Source organism: Leptodactylus fuscus, chromosome 2 (assembly GCF_031893055.1).
Source record: "Leptodactylus fuscus isolate aLepFus1 chromosome 2, aLepFus1.hap2, whole genome shotgun sequence".
Lineage (NCBI taxonomy): Eukaryota > Metazoa > Chordata > Amphibia > Anura > Leptodactylidae > Leptodactylus > Leptodactylus fuscus.
Genome location: NC_134266.1, coordinates 273,645,612 through 273,668,122, shown reverse-complemented (window position 1 = coordinate 273,668,122; position 22,511 = coordinate 273,645,612). Strand labels below are relative to the sequence as shown.

The window sequence follows — 22,511 nt, the reverse complement described above, 5'->3', positions numbered from 1 at the left end:
TGTCCGTGTTCATTTTACATGGTCCCATAGTATTCCATATTTCTATTCAGCTATATTACCTGAATCGTGCCGTATGTGGGACAAGTTTGGGGGCAGAATGCGCTCACGATTCAATGGGTCTGTGAAGACCCCGGACGGTGCACGGACGCCATCACGGACCGTTACTAGACGTCTATCCGGTTAGGTGACCCTTTGAGTGTTGTCAGTGGGTCGTTTTTTTTAATGTCCATGAGAAACAAAGGACATATGAAGGGTAAATACCAGAAATATCAGCCGCATGGACAACGAATGGTTAAAAAAAAAAACCCCGGATTCAGATGTGGGGGCCTAATAAAGTGACACGAGCAGGTGCGGATGTGACTGCAATGCAGAAGCAAGCGCACACCGAGATGCCGCAGCGCCCTGCAGGAGCGCTCGGAGACGTCGCGCTCGCTCCTATTTACTGCACCGCGAAGCTCTTTGTGTACATTTTGATCAGATGGTGACGTCACGGCGCGAGCAGACGTAGCCCTCCAAGGTCTGAGGATTGTGCCCGACACCCCCATTTCTTCTGTCGGAAAGCCTCCAAAAACCGATAACGCAACGCCTTACGTGGCAGAGCTGACAGATCTTGCATGTTGACATAGTGATATCCCTAATGATGGCGGTTCACAGAGTTTTTCCGATTCTCGATTATTTTTATATCATTTTCCGTTTGAGAATCATCCGCTTCTCATCATTTAGGCCGTTTTTTTTTTGTTGCCGCCCCTCAGTAATTACACGACATGTTCGCTTTGTTCTAGCCGGGTGCTATATTTAGCACGGTCCCCAGGGGTGTAGACAGCGATCGCAGAACAGAGGATGCGGTGCCTGCTGGTGTTCAGGGTGATACCTGCATCTGTGTCCTTACCATGGCAGTCAATTACACAGATGAAAGGGGTTTTCCAGGGCTTGTAGATCGGCAGGGGTTCAGCATCGGGGCCCCCCCGCTGATCAGATTTAAGAGGCTGCATCATGCAGGTGAGCTCTGCATAGAATCAAACCGCTGCACAGCGACTGGGCTTGGGATCATGGGGCTGAGCGGTGGTCGGGTCGTGATGTGGGGGGAGTCTTACTGCCTCGCTGATCCGCAGGGGTCCTGGGTGTCAGATTTCCATGGAACTTCAACCTCACCCGTCATAGGATGAGAGCAACGGACATTGCATAGCAGGTGCAGACGGAGCCCCTTCGATCTGGTGCACATTTGCATTCACCCCATGAGATAAAATCATGATGGAATTTTCTTCCATCTTCTTTCTTGTGTGATATTTTTTTTTTTACTTTTCTGACATAAGGAAGAAGGAAGGTTTCTTACATGACGGAAGACGGTGGCCATCGTGTTTATATTAGAGTCACCGACCGAGGTGGCGACAGCTGTCATTTATGTCTGTTGCTCTCATCCTATGATTGAGGACAATGCACTGTAATAACTGCAGTGTGAACATGGCCTTAGGGTGCTGCATACATTTATAAAAAGGGTTTTGCAAGGGTTGTGCTCCTACCGTTTTGTGTACACCGCTCCTATGCCGATGTAGCGCCCACCCTAGCCGTGTAATAGTGATCTGCACCGCCACGTGGCAGGTAATATGTCATGGCCGGTTCCTGTGTTCTCTCCTTTCCTGGGCTCTGTGGTTTATGTATGGGCTCTACCACTTATACCGCAGCACTTCGCCCCATAGAAACACCAAATCTATAAGGGCTAGTAGGGATTGTAGGGATTGTCCTTCCCCGTGTAGTGCGCTGTGGTCGTATAACACGTCAATCAGCGTTCGACTGTCTGAACAATGGGCAGTGTAAGTGCGCCCTTATACTTACCCCCTATTATTGATAACCCATGAAGCTAACGCAGGGCTGTAGGATCAGACTACATAGGGGTTAGTAGTCTGTAACCACCGCTTTGCACATTTCCCTAGGAGACCCAAATCACAACTTAAAGTCTATTTCTCATGTATTATCTGATCAACTAATAGGTTTAAATATAAAGAAACAGTAGATAGATAGATAGATAGATAGATAGATAGATAGATAGATAGGAGATAGATAGATAGGAGATAGTTAGATAGGAGAGATAGATAGATAGATAGATAGATAGATAGATAGATGATAGATAGATAGATAGATAGATAGATAGATAGATAGGAGATAGAGAGAGAGAGAGAGAGATAGATAGGAGATAGAGAGATAGAGAGATAGATAGATAGATAGGAGATAGAGAGATAGATAGAGAGATAGATAGATAGGAGATAGATAGAGAGAGAGAGATAGATAGATAGGAGATCAAAAGAGATAGAGAGATAGATAGATAGATAGGAGATAGATAGATAGAGAGATAGATAGATAGGAGATAGAGAGATAGATAGATAGGAGATAGATAGATAGGAGATAGAGAGATAGATAGATAGGAGATAGAGAGATAGATAGAGTGTTGGCCAAAAGTATTGGCACCCCTGCAATTCTGTCAGATAATACTCGTGTTCTTCCAGATAATGATTGCAATCACAAATTCTTTGGTATTATCTTCATTTAATTTGTCTTCAGTGGAAAACCACAAAAAGAATTGTCAAAAAGCCAAATTGGATATAATGCCACAGTAAACATAAAAAGGGGGTGGACAAAAGTATTGGCACCGTTTGAAAAATCATGTGATGCTTCTCTAATTTGTGTCATTAACAGCACCTGTTACTTACCTGAGGCACCTAACAGGTGGTGGCAATAACTAAATCACACTTGCAGCCAGTTGAAATGGATTAAAGTTGACTCCACCTCTGTCCTGTGTCGTGTCCTGTCCTGTGTCTTTGTGTGACCACATTGAGCATGGAGAAAAGAAAGAAGACCAAAGAACTGTCTGAGGACTTGAGAAGCAAAATTGTGAGGAAGCATGAGCAATCTCAAGGCTACAAGTCCATCTCCAAAGACCTGAATGTTCCTGTGTCTACCGTGCGCAGTGTCAGTAAGAAGTGTAAAGCCCATGGCACTGTGGCTAACCTCCCTAGATGTGGACGCAAAAGAGACATTGACCAGAGATTTCACCGCAAGATTGTGCGGATGGCGGATAAAGAACCTCGACTAACATCCAAACATGTCCAAGCTGCCCTGCAGTCCGAGGGTACAACAGTGTCACCCCGTACTATCCAGCGTCAGCGTCTGAATGAGAAGGGACTGTATGGTAGGAGACCCAGGAAGACCCCACTTCTTACCCACAGACAGAAGCCAGGCTGGAGTTTGCCAAAACTTACCTGAGAAAGCCAAAACCGTTCTGGAAGAATGTTCTCTGGTCAGAGGAGACAAAAGTAGGAAAAGGCCTCAACATAGAGTTTACTGGAGAAAAAGAGGCCTTCAAAGAGAAGAAGACGCCCCCTACAGTCAGACATGGCGGAGGTCCCTGATGGTTTGGGGTGGCTTTGCTGCCTCTGGCACTGGACTGCTTGACCGTGTGCATGGCATTATGAAGTCTGAAGATGACCAACACATTGTGCAGCATCATGTAGGGCCCAGTGTGAGAAAGCGGGGTCTCCCTCAGAGGTCAGGGCTCTTCCAGCAGGACAAGGACCCAAAACACACTTCAGGTCAGCACTAGAAAATGGTGGTGAGAGAAAGCCCTGGAGACTTGTAAAGTGGCAGCAATGAGTCCAGCCCTGAATCCCATAGAACACCTGTGGGGGAGGGGGAGAGATCTCTTGGTGGCAGTTTGGAGAAGGCCCCCTTCACATCTCAGGGGGGACCGCGAGCAGGAGCCAAATAAGAAGGGTCTAAGATTCCAGCAGAGCCTTGTAAGAAACTCATTGCTGGTTAGCGGAAGCGGTTGTGCGCAGTTATTGTGTCTAAAGGTTGTGCGACCAAGTATTAGGCTGAGGGCGCCAATACTTCTGTCCGGGCCAGTTCTGGAGTTTTGTGTAAAATGATCAATGATGTGACTTTTTTTTCATTCTCTTTTGTGTTTTTTAATTGCAAGCAAAATAACTGAAGATATTACCAAAGAGTTTGTGCTTGTAATCATTATCTGGGGGACAGCGAGGATTATCTGACAGGACTGCAGGGGGCGATACTTTTGGCCAACGCTGTAGATAGATAGGAGATAGATAGATATGCACTATAGGGACCATGCACAGAAATATACAGACAAATACATAGGTATACAGTATGGACCCGGCAGCAAATGTTCTGATGGCAAATACAGAAGTGTATGGAGTATTCCTGTTACACGTATGTGGAGTCCCCCTCTAATTAGCCTATAACTGCACTAGGGGGCATCAGGTGAGTCTATAAGGAGCTATATACCGTATATAAATGGAAAAAGAACCGAGCATCCTCCAGGGTTACAGACGGGATTTTGTTCTCATCGATTATTTTGGCTCCGTTACGACAATATTTGGGAAGTTCTACTTGTAGTTTCATTGAGACCGAACTCGTCCGAATCAGAACCTCTGCCATTATAGTCTGGGGTCTCTTTAGATCAGAGTGTAAGGATCGGAATTAAGGAAGAGACTTACACCCCTCCCTGCTGTTTTCGGGACTTGTGATTGACCTCAGGGATTATTACGGCCTATGATTGGCCCAACCACAATCCTCATCGATCCCTGATGTCAGTCAGAAGCATCAAAAACAGCAGAGAGTAGCCCCGGAGTCCGGGGAGGGGAGTAACCCTCTTATATTAAGGTTTAATCACTTACCCTGGGCCTCCGATTATTATACTTTGGGGTCTCTTTGGCAAACCTCGCCGTTGATCATAATGGAGGTAGCATGCCCAATCAATCGCGATTATGCTTTAGGGCCTAATTAGCCAGTCCTACCTGTCCTATATCCATCTATATACTACGGCTCTCTGCAGATACGTGACCGCACGCATTCCCTTCTCGTATAAATACCGCTCTGCACATAGCGGGACTAGGAATCAATTGCAATATGGATAATTATCTGCATTTCCAAGGAAACCGTCGCGGCCGTAGAATGGATGATCATGAGGTCTTCCCGGGTGGTGCTGATCTTTAATGGCTTGGCGCTGGAGAGGTTGCCTCTTACAGGATGATGAACCTTTTCGCCATCACTTTTCTTCCCCTTTATATATTGATGCAAGCGATAGGTTTACTGTTACAGTTACTATAAGCCGCACCTGGAGCATCCCTTTAACCCCTTAGTGACCGGCCTGTTGTGTACAAGGTCCTGATGCTAGCTAAAGGGAGCCCCCGACTTCTAAAACCCTTTAGCTGCAGCAGTCGCTTTAGAGTGCGGCATCTAAAGGGTTAATGCTGCTAGCTCGGCAGCCACTCTTAGGTCCTGTGGTCCCGTGACCGTGCCATAGCTGGGTTTTCTCCGTATCATCTTCTTGACTCCTCTCTGGATTTTGTATGGTTCAGGGGCGGGTTGCTTACAATACTCCAGCTTCTAAATTTGTGCTGCGGTTGAGCTTCTACCTGGTAAACGGGTGGCGGGCCGCGTGATTCTGCTGACTGAGCGGCCCCATGGGTATAGAGAGATTCGCAGAATTTTTCCTAACAAATTTTATCTCATGCATGACGGGCCGTCTCTTACAAATTATGATTTTTAAGGGGTTTAATGGGTCTGGCCTCTCTATTTGTCACCAGGGGGAAGCCATGGGAGTCGTACGGGCTGACCATTCAAGTGAATGGGTGTGCAGAGCCCATTGGAGAGGGCAGGGGCAGCTCTGTTCTGGTGCGTAGAGAACGATCCCCAAAGTGTCTCACCAGATGAGAGTGCTTGGTTTTTGGTAAATTGGAGACTGATCTTTCCCCAGCAGCGCAGAGTATATCAGCAATGGAGTAGAGGGCAATGGTCTGTGCACTTAAATGATGTTTATTAGTGGACATGGGACATTATACGGTTGATGAAGGCTGTCAAGGGCACTAAGGGTGCATTCACACTGAGTAAACGCTAGCTTATTTTGTAGAGTAAAATTACACTTGTAAATTTTGCTATCCCATTGACTTCAATGATATTTTTTTACAAGTGTAAAAATACGCCTGTAAAAAATACGCCTGTAAAAAATACGCTTGTAAAAATACGCCTGTAAAATGTCATTGAAGTCAATGGGATAGCAAAATTTACAAGTGTAATTTTACTCTACAAAATAAGCTAGCGTTTACTCAGTGTGAATGCACCCTAAGGGGTATTATACTGTGTATGAGGGTTCTGAGGGGAGCACTATACTGCGTGAGAGTGCTTGGGGGGTGCATACTACTGTGTGTGAGGGGACACTAAGGGGGCATTATACAGTGTGAGGGTTCTGAAGGGTATTGTACTGTGTGGGAGCATGAGGTCTCTGAGGGGAGCATTATACTGTGTGAGTGTGCTTAGGGGGTACAGTCTACTGTGTGAGGGCCATGAAGGGATTCTTACTGTTGGGGAATACTAAGGGGGCATTATACAGTGTTTGAGGGTTCTAAAGGGTATCTTACTGTGGAGAGTTACTAAGGGGGTATTATACTGTGTGGGAGAATTATACCCTGTGTGGGGATTATGAGGGGAGCATTATACTGTGTGGGTGTGCTCGGAGGGCAGTATACTGTGTGTGTGTTCTGAGAGGGGCATTATCTCGTGTGTGAGGGTTATGAGGAGAGCATTATACTGTGTGTGTGGTTCTGAGGGTAGTAGTATACTGTGGGGGCATACTAAGAGGGCATTATACTGTGTGTGTGAGGCTTTTATGGGGGCATTATCTTGTGTGTGAGGTACTGAGGGGAGCATTATACTGGGGGGGGGGGAGCAAAGGATGCATTATACCTTGTGAGAGGGTTATGAGAGGAGCATTATACTGTGTGTGAGGTTCTGAGGGTAGTAGTATACTGTGGGGGCATACTAAGAGGGCATTATACTGTGTGTGAGGTACTGAGGGGAGCATTATACCTTGTGAGAGGGTTATGAGGGGAGCATTATACTGTGTGTGAGGTACTGAGGGGAGCATTATACTGGGGGGGGGAGCAAAGGATGCATTATACCTTGTGAGAGGGTTATGAGAGGAACATTATACTGTGTGTGAGGTTCTGAGGGTAGTAGTATACTGTGGGGGCATACTAAGAGGGCATTATACTGTGTGTGAGGTACTGAGGGGAGCATTATACCTTGTGAGAGGGTTATGAGGGGAGCATTATACTGTGTGTGAGGTACTGAGGGGAGCATTATACTGGGGGGGGGAAGCAAAGGATGCATTATACCTTGTGAGAGGGTTATGAGAGGAGCATTATACTGTGTGTGAGGTTCTGAGGGTAGTAGTATACTGTGGGGGCATACTAAGAGGGCATTATACTGTGTGTGAGGTACTGAGGGGAGCATTATACCTTGTGAGAGGGTTATGAGGGGAGCATTATACTGTGTGTGAGGTACTGAGGGGAGCATTATACTGGGGGGGGGGAAGCAAAGGATGCATTATACCTTGTGAGAGGGTTATGAGAGGAGCATTATACTGTGTGTGAGGTTCTGAGGGTAGTAGTATACTGTGGGGGCATACTAAGAGGGCATTATACTGTGTGCGAGGGCTTTATGGGGGCATTATATTGTGTGAGGTTCTGAGGGGAGCATTATACTGAGGGAGTATACTAAGGAGGCATTATACTGTGTGCGAGGGCTTTAATGGACATTTTACTATGGGGGAACTAAGGGGAAACATTTTCTGGTGCGCAGATTTTTCTTTCTTCCTTCCGTCATTTCCCAGTTGTTGCCACGCGTTGTCCAGCTCCCTAACCAGGCCGCTCATCAGTGGCCGGGGCTTATGGGGTATAGTGATGTCATGTAGCATATGGACAGTATCTGATGACATCACTCACCCCTCCCTGTCATTCCATGTTGTATATAAAGCTACGATGTCTGTGCCTGGTTAGAGGGGCCGCACATGGATCTCCGCAGTAAGTGCATTGTCTCTGGGCTCGGGATCCTCTTTATAGTGTTATTGATTTTGCCGCTGCTAGCAGTGACCTGTAAGTCCTCAGAAATACAGCCTGTGTATAATGGAAATCTTCTGCGAGCCTCGCCGGGCCCCCGGGCGGCCATCATTCCAGCAGAGTAACATTTCTCTGCAGTACATCAGAACAATAAGAGAAGTGCTGCGGCCCGCTCCATCCTCCTGGCACTGCCATCCCCAGGCCTGGCCATACATCAGTCATGCCAGTTAAGGGGGGTACTATGAAACCATAAAAATAAATGGGCTGTGTCATGTCTATTAGTCATGAGGGAGTGCCTTTAATAGGAGCTGACCCCCTTGAGGTGACCTCTTGTCTTCATTGCGTATTGCTCTGTATACCGAGCTACTCTCCGTCCAGACATTACAGCGCTTACCCAGAATTTGGGATATAGAGGCCATTTGTGGATATGGGTGAACCTCATAAAGTTTTTTTCGCCTCTGGTTCGGACAAGTCGACCCTCCGGTTTGTTTCGTTCCAAGCTTGTTTGTAGTCCCCTCCGAGGGGAGGTGTAAAAATGAGGTCATCCCTGCCTTCCCTCTTCTGGGCCTCCTTGTTGCCTCTTGGATGACGTCTTGCACCCAGGATCACTCAGAGGCCCGATTACTAGGGCTGAGCGATCAGGATCGGAAAAGATCGGATTCCGATCGGCGATCGAGCAAATTTCACGATCGGGATCGGCTGGAAAACGATCGGAAATCGGATTTTGAAATCTCAAGATCGTCTCAACCCCAAAAGTGACTCTTCCCGTGGAGAAGCATTGACTAGGGTTGAGCGATCGGGATCGGATGATGATCGTTGATCGAGCAAATATCGTGATCGGCTGGAAAATGATCGGAAATGAGATTTTAAAATCGATCCTGAAATCCCAAGATTGGCTCAACCGTATCGATTACAGGTGACATGGGATCGCCCCAAGCGTCATGACATCTCTTAGAAGGCTGGAAAAGGACTGAGAGTCTGGTGACTAACCCAAAAAGTTTCATATTTGGCTTTCTAATCACTGGTCTGTATCTGATCGGTGGGGGCTCAACACCCCGAACCCTCACAGATCATCACAGGCGGCTTTTGCTTTACTGGTGATTTGTCCCATGGCCTGTTTGCATCCCACGAATGGGGCTGAGCTGCAGTACCGTGGGCAGCCACCATACAATGTATGGCACTGTGCTTGGTGTTCAGGGAAGAGAAGCCGAATTCTGCTCTTATAACAGCTGATCAGTGGGGGTCCCGGTTGTCGGAACTATGAGCTACCCTAAGGACATTCATCTATATTCATCACAGATAAATCAATAATAAAGTCACTAGATATAGGACAGGATACGGCGACGATGGAAAACTTGAGGCAAGCGCTTGTCTTCCTCCTCAGGCCGGGGGATGGCGGCGTCTTTGTCTTCTTATCTGCTGTCACATTTTCTGCTAAAACTGCATTTCTATGTTGATTGATTTAACCTTTGCAGGATTCTTCATCCCTCTGTTCTGCTCTTCTCACCCAGCTTTGTCTTTACCTGTAGGTTACCCCGCTGGATACCCCACAGCTGCTCCTGCCTATAATCCCAACATGTATGCCACCAGCAGCCCAGGCTATGCCCCAGGTAAGAACCTCATCTGCTGTAAGCAATGTCAAGCTGGTTGTGGCGCACGAAGGTTTCTCTATGTATATTTAATGCTTCTTGTCTGAGAGACTGAACGAGAGAGCGCAGAGGGCAGTCAAAGGCTCTTACATCTTTCCCGTTCACCTGCAGCCTCGGAAGAGGGAGGGGGAGGTGGTAAAAGTGGCTGAAAATAGATGAATGTGAGCAGAAGAGATGCTACACCGGGTACTGCAGCTTCCCAAATATCTGGAACATCACAGGCTGTTTTTTAACATTTTTTTTCACAAAGCAAATTCTGTCACTACATTACACTACTTATCTGTATTATCCTCCAGAGCTGCGCTCACTATTCTGCTGGTGCAGTCACTGTGTACATACATTACATTACTTATCCTGTATTATATTCCAGAGCTGCGCTCACTATTCTGCTGGTGCAGTCACTGTGTACATACATTACATTACTTATCCTGTATTATATTCCAGAGCTGCGCTCACTATTCTGCTGGTGCAGTCACTGTGTACATACATTACATTACTTATCCTATATTATCCTCCAGAGCTGCGCTCACTATTCTGCTGGTGCAGTCACTGTGTACATACATTACATTACTTATCCTGTATTATACTCCAGAGCTGCGCTCACTATTCTGCTGGTACAGTCACTGTGTACATACATTACATTACTTATCCTGTATTATACTCCAGAGCTGCGCTCACTATTCTGCTGGTACAGTCACTGTGTACATACATTACATTACTTATCCTGTATTATACTCCAGAGCTGCGCTCACTATTCTGCTGGTACAGTCACTGTGTACATACATTACATTACTTATCCTGTATTATACTCCAGAGCTGTGCTCACTATTCTGCTGGTGCAGTCACTGTGTACATACATTACATTACTTATCCTGTATTATACTCCAGAGCTGCGCTCACTATTCTGCTGGTGCAGTCACTGTGTACATACATTATGTTACTTATCCTGTATTATACTCCAGAGCTGCACTCACTATTCTGCTGGTACAGTCACTGTGTACATACATTACATTACTTATCCTGTATTATACTCCAGAGCTGCGCTCACTATTCTTCTGGTGCAGTCACTGTGTACATACATTACATTACTTATCCTGTATTATACTCCAGAGCTGCGCTCACTATTCTGCATGTTATTTAGTATACTGGCTATTTTGATCTGTAGGAGAGGGGAGGTCTAGCACCCAGCGCCCAGTTTATAGAGGTAATGACCTGCACCCTCTGGCAGGACCTGCTGTGACTTGTAGTCCTCCAGCCTCCTGATTCTCTCTCCCTTCCTGTCTTGCCATCCTAGTTATTTCCATCCTTCCTCCTGCAGCACATCATTGCCTTCATGAATATTTCAGCGGCTCCGCTCTGCTTGTGCTTGTTAAATTGGATTTCCTGCAAGGATTTGATAATCGCTTAACATGTTCGGAGCAACCAATGGGGTGGAAATCTTCTCCCGCCCCCTGTACCCGCCATGTGTATCTCGTGACCGTGTATTCCTATACATGCATGGCCAACCTGGTCTAGTGAAACCATATGCAGTATATACAGTATTTGCTCCTGTTGGTCCCATTACATGATATCTAAGCCATTGTATAATCTAAAGCCAATAATTTCTCCTCTTAGAGATTATCTGTCGTCAGATTTTGCCGCTGAATTTGTCAGGCAGAAAATTTCTGCTTTTGAAATTTGAAGCTGATTTTTTTTTTTTTCCCTTCCAAAAACAGCCCTGTACTGTGACACTGTATTATATCTTTATAGGGCAGCGCCAAATTTCGGTAGAATTCCCCCCCCCCCCCCCTTACAGTATGTTTTTGGAGTGTAGGAGGAAACCCATGCAAACACGGGTAGAACATACAAACTCCTTGCAGACGTTTTGTCCTTGGCAGAATTCGAATCCAGGGCTCCAGCACTGCAAGGCTGCAATGCTAATCACTGAGCCACCGTGTTGCCTACAGCACTGTACCTTTCTGTAGTGGTTGTGCTTGGTATTGCAGCTCAGCCCTTTTACTTGAATGGGACTGAGCGGTGATCAGTCCATGTGAGAGATGAATTTGATGTCACATGGCCTGTGTGCCGTTTTAAAGGGGCTCTATCACTGGTTTTTCGCTATTCTAGATAAACATACGCCTGGATAGCATAAAAAGTCTATTCAAGTCCTGCTAATTGCAAAGACCCCCCCCCCCCCGTTTTAATGAATTCACTTTTAAACATATATGTAAATGAGCCCTACCATGCACCGTGGGCGTTCCGTGCACCCCTCAACATCATCCTCTGTTCACGCCCTCCTCTCTTGGTTCTTCTATGCAAGTCCTCCTCCTGCTTTCGATTCACCGCCTCCAACTGTCTCTTCCCGGACGCCTGGAACAGGACCTGTGATGACATCACTACAAGGTCCTTTGTCATCTTCTATGTAGTGATCTATGCAGAGCATTGATTGTCATTCAATCTCCAGAAAGGACCTGTAACCACCCTATTATCTTTAAATATGCGGCTCAGGAGCTGAGGGGCTACCGTAGACGCTGGATTTCCGCTGTAACGTCCACAATCAGTGCATTAACCCTACTGCCAAGGAGTTATTTTCCCGGCTGCACCATTTTGGGTAGGATCTCATTCATTTGGAATACCCTCCAGGGGCGACAGTCCATTCCAAGGCAGACTGTAACAGAAATAAGGAATTTTACTATACATTGCAGTGCATAAGCATTGCAGTGTATTGTATTAGTGAGCTGATCGCCCCAAAATAATACTAAAAACAAAACAAAATGTAATCGCTTCTGGAACGCCCATTGGGTAAATACATTTGGATAGCGGCTTCCTTATTCTGCAGTTTTTGTTCCATGAAGTTTTGTGCGGCTGCTAAAAGGGGGAGCCGGAGCGCCCCTAGAGAAAGCAGGGAAGGTTTATTACCGTCCCTGCCTTCCCAATCACTGTGATCCGGTGGTCGCGTGATCCGACAGGGATCAGAGTCTGTTAGTTTTACTGGGCCCCAGAGGATCCAGATCAGCTCTATAGAACGGGCAGGGGGCTATATTCCTCCTGCAACTGGGGCTATTCAGACACCGCTAATCTTATTTCAACCCCTTCTCTCCCCCCCGTTTTAAAATAAAACCATAAAACCGAATATGCAAATTATCCTTATCGTGCACGGTGGTTGGTCTGCACGGTCCGACGTCATCTTTTGTCTCACTTTCCTCCTCTTTCTTCTTGTTTCGGCGATGCCCTCCGGTCCTGGCTCTTCCCCACCTTGATCTTCCTCTTCTTCTGGTGGGCTTGGTTCAAATCCGATGCATGCGCAGTATCGCTCCCTTCAAACTGCCATTGGGAAAAATGGCGCCGGAGCGTGCGCAGTAACTCTGGAGGGAGCGATACTGCGCACGCGCCGGATTTGAACCAAGCCCGCTGGAAGAAGAGGAAGATCAAGGCGGGGAAGAGCCAGAACCGGAATGCGTCGTCGAAAGAAGAGGAAGGCGTGACATAAGATGACGTCGGACAGTGCATGACCGCCCACCGTGCACGGTAAGTATAATTTGCATATTCGTTTTTATAGTTTTATTTTAAAATAACATTAGCGGTGCCTGAATGGCCTTTTTAAAAGCTATTCACGCATATGTGGGGCCCATACGGAATAATTTTGCTGGTAGAGCCCCTTTAAATGTTATTACTACAAAGTACAACTTGTCCCAAAAATAAGTAAGCCCTTCTATGGCTCTCTTTGGTAAAGGAAGGGGTTAATTGCCATATAATAACTTTTCTGCAGTTTCATTCCCTCCCTGTTTGCTAGATGTGAATAGAACAAATGTCGTTTCCAGCAGAGGGCGCTGTAGGGCTCGTTACATTGTGTCAGCGCTTTCTTGTATTGTAGGGGTTGGGTGCCATCCTTTATGGTGTTGTTTTTGGAAAGAGTCTACCGCCCTTCATGTAGCTTTGACATATCCCATCATCGGCTCGTGAGCTGCTATTATATTCCCCCCCCCCCCAGCCCCTACATTATCAGTCATCACCTATTCTATAGGCAAAGCCAATCGGAAGTCCCGTCCTTGTGAAGTGGTTTCCTGACTTCCCTTATGAGTTCCCGGGCAGCAGTAGAGCTGGTGAAAAGCACTGGACAGAGGCAGAAGGCAAGACCTGGGAAGCCATGTAACAGCATTCTTACAGCATAGTTCTCTCGCAGCATTGGGGATGCCCCAGTGCTGTTTGAGCGCTAGGGCCCGCCCCCAGTGCTGCGAGAGAAATCATTTGGGATGGAAATCCTTTGGTTTCAAAATCCACCTGCAAAACACTTTGTGTGAACTAGCCCTAAGAAGCTTCCTAGATATTTCCATTCCTTTTGTAACCATTCTTGACTTTGGCTCAAAAAATCTCAGAAAAATCTGCAACAAACAAAGCTTTTTCCGCAGCGAGGGCCCTCGGCCTTAAAGGGATTCTACCATTAAAACACTTTTCTTTCTAACTAACACGTCGGAATAGCCTTAAGAAAGGCTATTCTTCTCCTACCTTTCGTTGTCTTCTCCGCACCGCCGTTCCGTAGGAATCCCGGTTCTTGTCGGTATGCATATGAGTTCTCTCGCAGCACTGGGGGCAGACCCTAGCATTTAAACAGCACTGGGGGCGTCCCCAATGCTGCGAGAGAACTCTCTCCAGCGCCACCTCCATCTTAGACAGCAGCGTCCTCTTCTTCCGGTGGTGGCTTGTAACTTCTAGACCTCGGGCCTTAAGCAGAGGCAGACTGCGCATATCCACAGGCCACGAGAAAATGGCCGCTTGCACAGTATTGTAAGCGGCCATTTTCTTGTGGCCTGTGGGCATGCACAGTCTGCTCTGCCCGAGGCCTAGAAGTTACAAGCCACTGCCGGAAGAAGAAGATGAAGAGTACGCTGCTGTCTAAGATGGAGGCGGCGCTGCAGAGAGTTCTCTCGCAGTATTGGGGATGCCCCAGTGCTTTTTGAGGGCTAGGGCCCGCCCCCAGTGCTGTTAAAGAACTCATTTGCATAATGACAGGAACCGGGATTCCTACGGAACGGCGGCGCGGAGAAGAAAACAAAAGGTCTGAGAAGAATAGCCTTTCTTAAGGCTATTCCGACGTAGTACTAAGAAAAAAAAAAAAGGGGTTGTATGATAGGATCCCTTTTTAGAAAGTCTATTCTTCTCCTACCTTTAGATGTCTTCTCTGCGCCGCCGTTCCGTAGAAATCCCGCTTTTCATCAGTATGCAAATGATTTCTCTCGCAGCACTGTGGGCGGTCCCCAGCGCTCAAACAGCACTGGGGGTGTCCCCAATGCTGCGAGAGAACTCTCCAGTGACGCCTCCTCTTCTTCAGGAACGTCCTCTTCACTCGTCTTTTTCTGGCGCAGGTGGTCAAACTTGTAGGTCTTGGGCAGAGCCGACTACGCATGACCACAAGCCACAAGAAAATGGCCGCTTACTTACTGTGTAAGCGGCCATTTTTCTTGTGGCCACGGGCTATTCCTACGTGTCAACCAGAAAAAAAGTGTTTTAATGGTGGAATCCCTTTAAGGTATCGCACTTTTTTTTAATCTATCCCGATTTCGTCACCGCTGCCGATTAGAACGGGGCCCGGCGTGGTACAGATTAGGGCGCGGTGTCGGTAGAATGGGGCCCGACTTGGTGACGATAGAACATGGCTTCTTGTAGTGAAAGTTTCGAGAGGTATTTTCATCTTTGCGAGCGTTTTCCTTAAATGATCCCGCTGCGAGCGCTGATAAGATCACAGGGAGCGATGCGGTCTCAGGAGACGGCGTGTGATTGACGGCTCGGCTCACTGCGAAATAACAAGAGAGGTCACAGCGATGGCGCGGCAGCCGCAGAAGCCGCACTTTTTTTTAGATTTCCATTTGGCCGTCTTTCAGAAATGACAAGCTCTGTGTATCTGCCAGCAGCGGCAATGTGAGACTTCACCAAGCTGTCACCGCTCGTGTGATGCCAATTCTGGATCGCAGCGAGCGCCCTGGCAGCCTCGCCGTCATGTTCTGCGCTCATCCGAAACCTGCAGAATTTATTTCTTGCTTGGATGGCGAGTGCTTGTGGTAGAGCCCAGTGTGCCTGGCCTATAAAGCAGCAATATGGCCGCTCAGCCTGGACCTAGTTTGGGGGGGTTGCGCCCCGCGCCTTGTGTGTGCCCAAAGTCAAAATGTCTTCTGTATGTTTTTGTTTTTAAGCGACGCTCCTGATGAAGCAAGCGTGGCCGCAGACTCCATCTTCATCCTGCGCCAACGAGGGCACGTTCCACCTTCCTGTCGATTCTGGGACGGAGAACAGGACTTATCAAGCTTCTTCTGCCGCATTCAGTAAATACACCATTTTTTAAAATCTCCTTGTTTTTCCCGTCATCAGCCGTCTCCTCCATGTACATGCAACATTTTCTGTCCCCTGCATTGCAGCATCACCTATGGAGCTGTTCATTCTAGTATGTGAATAGAATGCTAGAACGACAGTATAGACTGACACACCTAGGGAAGGCGTGGCTTAGGTATGAGTGCTAGGTGTATGATCTCCTATATAATAGGCTGTCATGGTTAGGTTATGGGGGTCTCTAGCTACCAGTGTGTTCCAGCCAAGGATTGTTAGGTGCAGAGAATAGTCATGTCATGCCAGGAGCCATCGGAGTCTGCCGTAGTAGTCAGATTTGACTCTCCCTATCATCCCTGTTATGGTATATGGAGGTAATATAGGGTAGGACTCTATATCGCCCCCTTTATGTGGAGCTCAGGTATACAGCTATTTATACTCTAGGATTCAGGGCGTTATATTACAATAATAGTAGACAGTAATACACTGGTTAATATATATCCTCCATTTTTCTTTTCTCCTATTTTAGGATACACTGCTGGCACCCCATACAAAGTTCCACCTGCCCAGAGTAACAGTGCCCCACCGCCGTACTCTCCATCACCAAATCCATACCAGACAGCAATGTACCCCATCAGAAGTGCCTACCCACAGCAGAACTTGTATGCCCAGGTAAGACCTGCCCCCTGTGTCTGTTGGGCTTCTGCCCCTGTGTCTGTTTGTTGGACTCCTGTCCCCCGTGTCTGTCGGGCTCCTGCCCCCCCTTCCCCCCACGTGTCTGTCTGTTATGCTGCTGCCCCCCATATCTGTCTGTCTGTCAGGCCCCTGCCCCCCATGTCTGTTTGTCAAGCTCCTTCCCCATGTGTCTGTCTTTCGGACTCCTGCCCCCATGTCTGTCTGTCTGTTGGGCTCCTGCCCCCCGTTTTTGTCTGTCATGTTCCTGCCCCCCTTGTCTGTCTGTCGGGCTCCTACTCCTCATGTCTGTCGGGCTCCTGCCCTTCCCCCTGTGTCTGTATGTCCGGCTCCTACTGCTCATGTCTGTCTGTCGGGCTCCTCGTCTCGTATTTCGTCTTCGCAGAGAGCGGGGGCAGGCGAGTATCTCGTCTTCGCAGGTAGCGGGGGTAGGTGAGTATCTCGTCTTCGCAGGGAGCGGAGGTAGGTGAGTATCTCGTCTTCGCAGGGAGCGGAGGCAGGTGAGTATCTCGTCTTCGCAGGGAGCGGAGGCAGGTGAGTATCTCGTCTTCGCAGGGAGCGGAGGCAGGTGAGTATCTCGTCTTTGCAGGGAGCGGAGGCAGGTGAGTATCTCGTCTTTGCAGGGAGCGGAGGCAGGTGAGTATCTCGTCTTTGCAGGGAGCGGAGGCAGGTGAGTATCTCGTCTTCGCAGGGAGCGGAGGCAGGTGAGTATCTCGTCTTCGCAGGGAGCGGAGGCAGGTGAGTATCTCGTCTTCGCAGGGAGCGGAGGCAGGTGAGTATCTCGTCTTCGCAGGGAGCGGAGGCAGGTGAGTATCTCGTCTTCGCAGGGAGCGGAGGCAGGTGAGTATCTCGTCTTTGCAGGGAGCGGAGGCAGGTGAGTATCTCGTCTTAGGAGCAAAGGCAGGTGAGTATCTCGTCTTTGCAGGGAGCGGAGGCAGGTGAGTATCTCGTCTTCGCTGTCTTTTTCTTTTCCCTAGAAAACCCCATTAAGTATTAGGATTTGTCTCAGTCTCGCCTTTTGTTTCCTGTCCCCATGGAATAGTGGAATATCTCTGTATTGTGAAGCATTGAGCACCACCTAGAGTCTGCCAGGAGCACTGCACACACTCCAGTACAAGGAGCATGCCTCCTAGAAACCCCGAGGCTCTCCTGCAGTCTGTCCTATATACACGTTGCACATGTTTGTGGTTATTTACTGGGACAGAATTACTAGTAGACGGCACAAATGTTGAGCAGACAGTCTGCAGATGCGCCATGAACATCCAATTTTTGGTGCAAAGTGATCCAGAATCCTGGGAAAGCTTAGTGACTCCTGTAAGACATGCCTGCTGACAGTTTCTATGTCCGTCTTTTGTTGTCTAGGGTGCATACTACACTCAGCCTGTGTATGCGGCACAACCCCACGTCATCCACCACACCACCGTGGTCCAACCAAACAGCATTCCTTCTGCAATCTACCCGGCCCCCGTAGCTGCACCACGAAGCAATGGAGTCACAATGGGAATGGTCGCTGGGACCACCATGGCTATGTCAGCAGGTAAAGTACACGCGCACCCAACATGCCGCAGGCTTCACCTCTCTATACGTAATGGTGATTGACTGTCCTCATCTTCTTCCGTCAGGTACGTTGCTGACTACACCTCAGCACACCGCTATAGGAGCACACCCCGTCTCTGTGCCAACATACAGAGCCCAAGGGACCCCAGCGTACAGCTATGTACCACCCCACTGGTAAACCAGCTGGCCTGTCCATGTAAGTAGTGCAGCCTCTGCTGTTGTGATGTTAGGAGGGGTCTCTGCTGGACAGTCAGTGAATAGCGTGTCCCTCATTAGAACCCTGTTCTGTATTATCATGGGCCATAAGCTGGGAGGCAAAATTTGTGACTGGTCCTATTCTGTTTTGTGTCTTGGTTTCATTAAAGGGATCCTATCATTAAAACTGAATTTTTTCTGCCTATCATGTAGGAACAGCCTTAAGAAAGGCTATTCTTTTCCTACCTTTAGATGTCTTCTCCGCGCTGCCGTTCGGTATATAATCCAGTTTTTGTCAATATGCAAATGAGTTCTCTCACAGCACTGGAGGTGGGCCCCAGCGCTCATACAGCACTGGGGGCATCGCCAATGCTGTGAGAGAACTCTCCAGCACTGCCTCCATCTTCTTCAGGAACGGGTCTTCTTCAAACTTCTAGGCCTAGGGCAAAGCCAACTGCGCATGCCCGTCGGCCACAAGAAAATGGCTGCTTACACATTGTAAGCGGCCATTTTCTTGTGGCCAGCAGGCATGCGCAGTCGGCTGCCCGAGGCCTAGGAGTTTGAAGCCACCGCCAGAAGAAGACCCGTTCCTGAAGAAGATGGAGGCGGTACTGGAGAGTTCTCTCGCAGCATCGGGGACGCCCCCAGTGCTGTATGAGCGTTGAGGCCCGCCCCCAGTGCTGTGAGAGAGCTCATTTGCATACCAACGAAAACCGGATTATATACCGAACAGCGGCGCGGAGAAGACATCTAAAGGTAGGAGAAGAATAGACTTTCTTAAGGCTCTTCCTACGTGGTAGGCAGAAAAAATTCAGTGTTAATGATAGGATCCCTTTAATGCATCATACCTGTGTTTACTCCATGCGCCCATAGCCTTATTCTAATTTACTTTATGGTACCTCCGGGCTGGAATGGAAAGTTCTAGATATTTACCCAATTCCTGTCCATAGGTACTCAATTCTGCCCAGACCCCTAATAGTTGATAAAGATGCTTCCCACACAATTGTGTACCCCAAACACAGTAGCTATGCCCCCTGAGTGTCTCCCTTCCCCCAAAATATGGATACCAATCTTCTGCACCACCCCACAGTTGGGATGCCTTTGAATATCCCCGCTCCCTCACCCATCACAATATAATTAGAGATGAGCGAACAGTGTTCTATCGAACACATGTTCGATCGGATATCAGGGTGTTCGCCATGTTCGAATCGAATCGAACACCGCGTGGTAAAGTGTGCCAAAATTCGATTCCCCTCCCACCTTCCCTGGCGCCTTTTTTGCACCAATAACAGCGCAGGGGAGGTGGGACAGGAACTACGACCCCGGGGGCATTGAAAAAAAATGGAAAAAGTCATTGGCTGCCGAAATCAGGTGACCTCCATTTTAGACGAATAGTGGATTTCAAATCCGGGTCATATGAGAATGTGAACTTTGTGACTATGAGACAGGGATAGCTGTACAGGCAGGGATAGCTAGGGATAACCTTTATTTAGGGGGGAATGTTATTAAAAATAACTTTTTGGGGCTCTATCGGGTGTGTAATTGTGATTTTTGTGAGATAAACTTTTTCCCATAGGGATGCATTGGCCAGCGCTGATTGGCCGAATTCCGTACTTTGGCCAATCAGCGCTGGCCAATGCATTCTATTAGCTTGATGAAGCAGAGTGTGCACAAAGGTTCAAGCGCACCCTCGGCTCTGATGTAGCAGAGCTGAGGGTGCACAAGGGTTCAAGTGCACCCTCGGCTCTGCTACATCAGAGCCGAGGGTGCGCTTGAACCCTTGTGCACACTCTGCTTCATCAAGCTAATAGAATGCATTGGCCAGCGCTGATTGAAGCAGAGCTGAATCTGTGTGCTTAGCTCAACTACTCCACCGGTGTAGTTGAGCTAAACACACACATTCAGCACTGCTTCATCACGCCAATACAATGCATTAGCCAGTGCTGATTGGCCAGAGTACGGAATTCGGCCAATCAGCGCTGGCTCTGCTGGAGGAGGCGGAGTCTAAGATCGCTCCACACCAGTCTCCATTCAGGTCCGACCTTAGACTCCGCCTCCTCCGGCAGAGCCAGCGCTGATTGGCCGAAGGCTGGCCAATGCATTCCTATGCGAATGCAGAGACTTAGCAGTGCTGAGCCAGTTCTGCTCAACTACACATCTGATGCACACTCGGCACTGCTACATCAGATGTAGCAATCTGATGTAGCAGAGCCGAGGGTGCACTAGAACCCCTGTGCAAACTCAGTTCACGCTAATAGAATGCATTGGCCAGCGCTGATTGGCCAATGCATTCTATTAGCCCGATGAAGTAGAGCTGAATGTGTGTGCTAAGCACACACATTCAGCACTGCTTCATCACGCCAATACAATGCATTAGCCAGTGCTGATTGGCCAGAGTACGGAATTCGGCCATTCAGCGCTGGCTCTGCTGGAGGAGGCGGAGTCTAAGGTCGGACCTGAATGGAGACTGGTGTGGAGCGATCTTAGACTCCGCCTCCTCCAGCAGAGCCAGTGCTGATTGGCCGAATTCCGTACTCTGGCCAATCAGCACTGGCTAATGCATTGTATTGGCGTGATGAAGCAGTGCTGAATGTGTGTGTTTAGCTCAACTACACCAGTGGAGTAGTTGAGCTAAGCACACAGATTCAGCTCTGCTTCAATCAGCGCTGGCCAATGCATTCTATTAGCTTGATGAAGCAGAGTGTGCACAAGGGTTCAAGCGCACCCTCGGCTCTGATGTAGCAGAGCCGAGGGTGCACAAGGGTTCAAGTGCACCCTCGGCTCTGCTACATCCGAGCCGAGGGTGCGCTTGAACCCTTGTGCAGCCTCGGCTCTGCTACATCAGAGCTGAGGGTGCGCTTGAACCCTTGTGCAGCCTCGGCTCTGCTACATCAGAGCCGAGGGTGCGCTTGAACTCTTGTGCACACTCTGCTTCATCAAGCTAATAGAATGCATTGGCCAGCGCTGATTGAAGCAGAGCTGAATCTGTGTGCTTAGCTCAACTACTCCACCGGTTTAGTTGAGCTAAACACACACATTCAGCACTGCTTCATCACGCCAATACAATGCATTAGCCAGCGCTGATTGGCCAGAGTACGGAATTCGGCCAATCAGCGCTGGCTCTGCTGGAGGAGGCGGAGTCTAAGGTCGGACCTGAATGGAGACTGGTGTGGAGCGATCTTAGACTCCGCCTCCTCCAGCAGAGCCAGCGCTGATTGGTCGAGTTCCGTACTCTGGCCAATCAGCACTGGCCAATGCATTTCTATGGGGAAAAGTTAGCTTGCGAAAATCGCAAACTGACAGGGATTTCCATGAAATAAAGTGACTTTTATGCCCCCAGACATGCTTCCCCTGCTGTCCCAGTGTCATTCCAGGGTGTTGGTATCATTTCCTGGGGTGTCATAGTGGACTTGGTGACCCTCCAGACACGAATTTGGGTTTCCCCCTTAACGAGTTTATGTTCCCCATAGACTATAATGGGGTTCGAAACCCATTCGAACACTCGAACAGTGAGCGGCTGTTCGAATCGAATTTCGAACCTCGAACATTTTAGTGTTCGCTCATCTCTAAATATAATATCTTATTGCCCCACACCATATTCAGAGCTCCTTATTGTCCTTCCCTACATACAATAGGAGTGCCTTCCCTTCCCCCCAGAAATGCATAGTAGAGATGCCTTTTACTGCCCCTTGAAATTGCAATATGCTGCAACTTACTGGGACAGCGGGACTGCACCTGCAATCCAGGACTGTCCCAGTGGACATTGAATAAACTTTATTGACCATTTGTGAACCTTGCCAGTGTAAGTGGAAGAACGTCGCGTCAGTAATAACCTACGAACCTTGTCTTGCAGGTCTGGAGTAAAACGTTGTATGCAAACTGCTCAAGTCTTACATCGGTGCTGGAACAACCGGCCGACGGCACCAAGTTTGTCTACAAGAACGAAACAACGAAACACGAAAGTGCAACGGTCACTTTAAATATTCTTTAGTGTTTTTGTAAAAAGCTGCTTTTTCTGTAACCTCTTCGGTTTCCCATCCGTCGCCCACGTGCCGAGCGCAGATCCCCCCCACGTCTCCTCACGCGATCACCATCCATCCGCCGCTCGAGCCGTCACAGGTTCCTCTGCTTTAACCATCATTGTAAGATCCTTTTCATCCAAAATCATTCTATGACTTCGCAACACTAGATGTTTACTTTTATTTTAATC

The 22,511-nt window shown here is 48.2% G+C and overlaps 1 protein-coding gene across 2 annotated transcripts in view; it reads left to right on the top strand.

Moving 5' to 3' along the window:
• Positions 1–22,511, top strand: part of FAM168A (family with sequence similarity 168 member A) — a 50,530-nt gene extending 28,019 nt beyond the window's left edge. The window contains exons 3-8 of one of the 2 annotated variants that reach the window (XM_075266309.1): positions 9,440–9,520; positions 15,727–15,855; positions 16,386–16,528; positions 17,912–18,086; positions 18,172–18,302; positions 22,155–22,511. In XM_075266309.1, coding sequence (XP_075122410.1) covers positions 9,440–9,520; positions 15,727–15,855; positions 16,386–16,528; positions 17,912–18,086; positions 18,172–18,284 — 641 coding nt within the window. In that variant the 3' untranslated portion in view covers positions 18,285–18,302; positions 22,155–22,511. The remainder of the gene's footprint in view (positions 1–9,439; positions 9,521–15,726; positions 15,856–16,385; positions 16,529–17,911; positions 18,087–18,171; positions 18,303–22,154) is intronic. The other variant, XM_075266310.1, reaches the window with a different exon arrangement.